The sequence below is a fragment of the Tupaia chinensis genome, unplaced genomic scaffold (assembly GCF_000334495.1).
Source record: "Tupaia chinensis unplaced genomic scaffold, TupChi_1.0 Scaffold000211_1, whole genome shotgun sequence".
Lineage (NCBI taxonomy): Eukaryota > Metazoa > Chordata > Mammalia > Scandentia > Tupaiidae > Tupaia > Tupaia belangeri.
The window spans coordinates 2,135,340-2,138,290 of NW_006159686.1; the positions used below are offsets into that span (position 1 = coordinate 2,135,340).

The 2,951-nt window shown below is 62.3% G+C and overlaps 1 protein-coding gene across 1 annotated transcript in view; it reads right to left on the minus strand.

Annotated features, from left to right (window-relative positions):
- Positions 1-6: 6 nt before the first annotated feature.
- GLT1D1 (glycosyltransferase 1 domain containing 1) overlaps positions 7-2,951 on the minus strand; it is a gene marked incomplete at its 5' end in the record, with an annotated part of 76,286 nt that continues 73,341 nt past the window's right edge. The window contains 1 exon segment of the mRNA XM_027771411.1: positions 7-549. Coding sequence (XP_027627212.1) covers positions 388-549 — 162 coding nt within the window.

Below are 2,951 nucleotides of genomic sequence, written 5' to 3' on the forward strand. Positions count from 1 at the left end.
GGTGGGGGCCGCTCAGCACGGGGGGGGGTCGTCCAGGACAGGTGGGGGGTGGTCCAGCACAGGTGGGGGTTCTGCACTGTGGCTACAAGTAAGCCTGCTCCCACGGCCAGTTCCCAAGGCCCAGCCTCTGACCCAACCCTCTCCTCAATCCCCCTTGAAACCAGCCTCCCCTCCCGCACCTGCACCGGCCCTCTGTCAGGCTGCATCCACACAGGACGGTGTCTGAATGCGCGGGGGCTGGGGCAGGCCACGCCCTGGGAGCATGGTCGATGCATCAGGGCTCCCGTGGGCCAGCGTGCATTTGTCCTGCCCGGGACCGGCGGGCCCAGATGGTCTCTGAGCATCTGGTGGTGGGGGTGGAAGGGCACGGGTGCTAACCGGACAGCCCTAGTCCTCGGGGCCACGCCCCAGCGTCCTGACAAGCTGCTGGTAGGTGTCTCTCTCTGCCTGCCACGAGTGGTGCAGCCTCACGTACTCCCGCCCATGGGCCACGAGGTCCTTTTCTAACGCGGGGTCCCCAACCAGCCTCTTCGCGAGCTGAACAAATTCCTGCAAAAGGAAAGGAGAAGAAACAGGCGTGAGCAATTGGTGCTGAGGGCTCTGCAGACGCACTCTGACCCGTGTCTGCACCTGACCCTGGAGGAAAGGCCCTCGGGAGGGACGGGAGCCGACGTGAGATCGGGATTAGGAAATGTGCATGCACACATGCGCTCACATGCGCACACACGCACACGCGAACGTTACTGGACCCCACGGTCATGCGCTCACTCTTCTTCCCACAGTGGCAGGCCTGCTGCTGCTTTCCTTCCACTGACTCAGCCACAGTTCCTCCCCTTTCAAGTGACACGCACACAGGCCTCACGCCAGGCAAGACGACCCGCCCTTCGCTTCTCGCTGCGTGGCTTGCCTCATCCTCCCTGGCGACGAGCTTACCGGCGGGGTCTGGTATGGCAGAAACCACTAGGCTTCAGAGTCAGATCCGAGTTCCAACCCTCCTGCACTTCACGCGGCTGGGCGGGTTGGGCAGGCACTGCAATTGTCAGTTCAGCCTTGAGTCCCGTTACCACGGCGCCCGCACCACGGGGTGGGGAGCGGGCTTTGACAGCCGGTCCCGTCTGCTGCCTGACCTCACTGTGCTGACACTCGCTCGCTCGGACTCCAGTGAAGGGACGCTCCTGCCGGCCAGCCTTTAGTACAAAGCCCTGAGGACTGGCAGACACTGCCCCGGGAAGAGGAGGCACAGTCACTAACGCTGGCACTCAGGGCCAGAGCAGACTTCTCCAGCCGGAGGTCTGGGTTTCCACTCACACCCTCCCCGTTCTATGGGTGGCAGGGGGCCAACTTCCTCCCCTACTGCCAGTTCTTCACCTGAAAACCGGGGCGACAGTGCGGGCTCCCGAGGGTGTTGAGAGGGCTGACGCAAGTGAAGGGCTTAGGGCGGAGCCTGCCGCACTGGGCCACCATGGCCAGGCCCGCAGCCCGGAGCCCGTGCCCGCGCCCAGTCCAATAAAACAGCAACGCCCACGGCCCGGGCGCCATGCTTTGAGGGGATGCCGGCCTAGGCTCAAATCACTGTTAATTAAACGCTGAATGCCTTTTATAGCTAGCCATATAAATAGCAGGATTGATGAGAGTGGGATGTACTTTCATGGATACATACACCTCGTAGGAAATGGGTGTTTTTATAATAAAGATGTAACATATTTATTCCTGTCTCACAGCAGAACGACATTCTTATGAAAATTATTTGAGAGGCTTATCGCCTTGGGATATTCTTTTCTGACGCTGGTCATATCTTTGAATTATCTGATGCAGAGACTTGGGCTGAAGCCCAGCCCCCTGTTTCTCATTCCTACAGACTGTGTGGATGTTTTAGCACAGTCCTGAGTTTACAGGAGTAGGCTGCAGTAAAACACGTCTCTCTCTCTCTCTCGGCATGGGAGACTGAACAAGAAGCAAGGACTTACGTAAAGCAGAGATTCGGGTTAGGAGCAAGAGGCAGCTGCCTGTCTCCAACACCAGGGGCCAGACACGGAGGGAGGCCGCCCTGGGCCGCCGGGCCCGGCAGACAGGTGGGCGTCCCTGGATGAGCGGCCCCAGAACAGGCCAGCCGTGCACCGCCCTGAGGGCCCGGCTCAAACTGCAGACCATGCGCGCTGGGAGCGAGTAAGATGGCTGCTGTAAGCCACCCGGCTCGGGGTCTTTGTCACTCAGCCATGTGACCGGCTTCTCACCAAGCACCCAGCACTGCTTCGCCTTGGGTGGAAGAACCCCTGGGCGTATGACCGTCTGCCCCTGCAGCATTTCCTGCAACCCCAAGCGGCCCACGCCAGAGATGGTGTAGGAGACACCCCTGGCTGGAGGGAGGCAGCTGCTACAGGAGTGAGGACAGGAGGCCTCGGAGCCAGGGACACGGAGGGACATGTTCAGCTTCATGCAGAGACAAAGAGGACGTGGAGCAAGGGAGGGTGCTGAGCGGGTGAGCCCAGGGCGGAGCGCCAGGCCTCCCACACAGGGCCGTGCTCAGGCAGGCAGAGGGCACCAGGCAGGGGTGGTAAGCAGTGCGGCCCGCACACCCTCTCCACACAGCAGGCTGGGTGCAGCCCGAGTCCTCGCAGGCCGCGCCTGCCCCAGGAAGCTCATGGCTCCTCACCTCCTTCCTCTGGGCGGCAGGTGCGTGGGCCGAGCCTGCAGGGCAGAGGCGGGCAGTGGCACAGGCCACAGCTGGGGGTGCACCTTGTCCTGATGTCCCATCACCGTGCCCAGACCCCCAGGAAGGTCACTCTTGCAGTGTCATCTGTGGAGCCCTGATGGGGCCCTGTGGGGGGGTCTCTCCAGCGTGGTCCCTCTGGCCACCGTCACTGCTCCCTAAGCCACGGTCCCCATCTACAACATGCCAGTCCGCACGTGTGGCAGCGGCAGGGGGCCGGCGGGAGCGGGGGGGCGACCGC